The sequence below is a fragment of the Brassica oleracea genome, chromosome C2, assembly GCF_000695525.1.
Source record: "Brassica oleracea var. oleracea cultivar TO1000 chromosome C2, BOL, whole genome shotgun sequence".
Taxonomy (NCBI): Eukaryota; Viridiplantae; Streptophyta; class Magnoliopsida; order Brassicales; family Brassicaceae; genus Brassica; species Brassica oleracea.
In genome coordinates this window covers 10,285,934-10,287,195 of record NC_027749.1, presented here as the reverse complement: position 1 = coordinate 10,287,195, position 1,262 = coordinate 10,285,934, and the positions used below count along the sequence as shown (strand labels likewise).

General features: G+C 31.5%; 1 protein-coding gene across 1 annotated transcript in view; it reads left to right on the top strand.

Moving 5' to 3' along the window:
- LOC106323404 (alcohol dehydrogenase 1B-like) overlaps positions 1–1,262 on the top strand; it is a 9,310-nt gene that overhangs the window by 3,414 nt on the left and 4,634 nt on the right. Inside the window, exons 2-3 of the mRNA XM_013761539.1 lie at positions 598–901; positions 998–1,133. Coding sequence (XP_013616993.1) covers positions 598–901; positions 998–1,133 — 440 coding nt within the window. The remainder of the gene's footprint in view (positions 1–597; positions 902–997; positions 1,134–1,262) is intronic.

Sequence of the window (1,262 nt, the reverse complement as noted above, 5' to 3'; positions counted from 1 at the left end):
AAATATTGTTTTATTGTCATATTCAAAAATATTGTAATATTTTACAAATTTATAAAGTTTTTAAAAAATTAAACATTTAGTTTTTGTTTAATTTTTAAAATAAACTATATAGTTTAAAATTTGTTTTCATTGGTTTAAGGTAGTAAAGATTAATCATTGTTAGATAATATGATTTTTGTTATTTTAAATTTTTTTTTATAATTTTAAAAGTTAACATCGATAAATATTTAAATAATTAACATATGGAGGTATAGTGTTACAAAATTAAATTATATATATTTAATTTATACTATCTATAAATCCAATGGATCATCTATTGTTTAAATCCAATTATTGATAGCTCAATATAAATTTCTGGTAGGCCCAAAGTTTAAATGATAAGATTATAGATTAAATATAACATGACTTTTTAGGAATAAATTCATTAAATCCATTTTTAAAAATATCACACATGAATCAAAGTTGTGACTTTTGTTTTAATATAAGATAAGAGCATCATTATCGCCCGTATCTAGCGGGTATCTTATGTTTAATTTAATTTAAAAGAAAATCAAAAAGACAAATAAACCAAAGAGGCGTCTCTTAATTTGGTACCAGAAAAGCCGTCTCTTCGCCTTCCTCTCTTCCTCTCTATCTCTTCCTCTCTGTCTCTCCCCACTCCCTCTCCCATGGCGGCTTCTTCTACATTCTCCCTCCGTTAGATCTTTGCAAACCGGGGCTTCCGGCGATGATGATCGTCAACTCCCTCCGCCGCTGTCTCCGTCATCCATCGCTGGGTATCACGTGAGCTCCGGCGGATACATGCGCGGAGCTGTCTATCGTGAGCCAAATCAGCCTCTAACAATCGAAGAATTTCACATTCCCCGACCAAAAGTGAATGAGATTCTCATCAAAACCAAAGGTAATTAATTACATATATCCTCATGGCTTAATTCGTTTTGAAATAATTTAATAAAAAAAAGCTTTGATTTTTATTTTTCAATTTGGTATGTGGCAGCTTGTGGAGTATGCCACTCTGATCTACATGTGATGAAAGGAGAGATACCATTCTCTAGTCCTTGTGTTATTGGTCATGAGATCACTGGTGAAGTCGTTGAACATGGTCCTTTTACTGATCACAAGATCATCCAAAGGTTTCTCAAAATATTTTAATTGGAATCATATTTTTTCATATTACAAATTCTGAATGTCTCAAACCTTTTTTGTTCCAGATTTCCAATTGGTTCTCGTGTAGTTGGAGCTTTCATTATGCCATGTGGAAC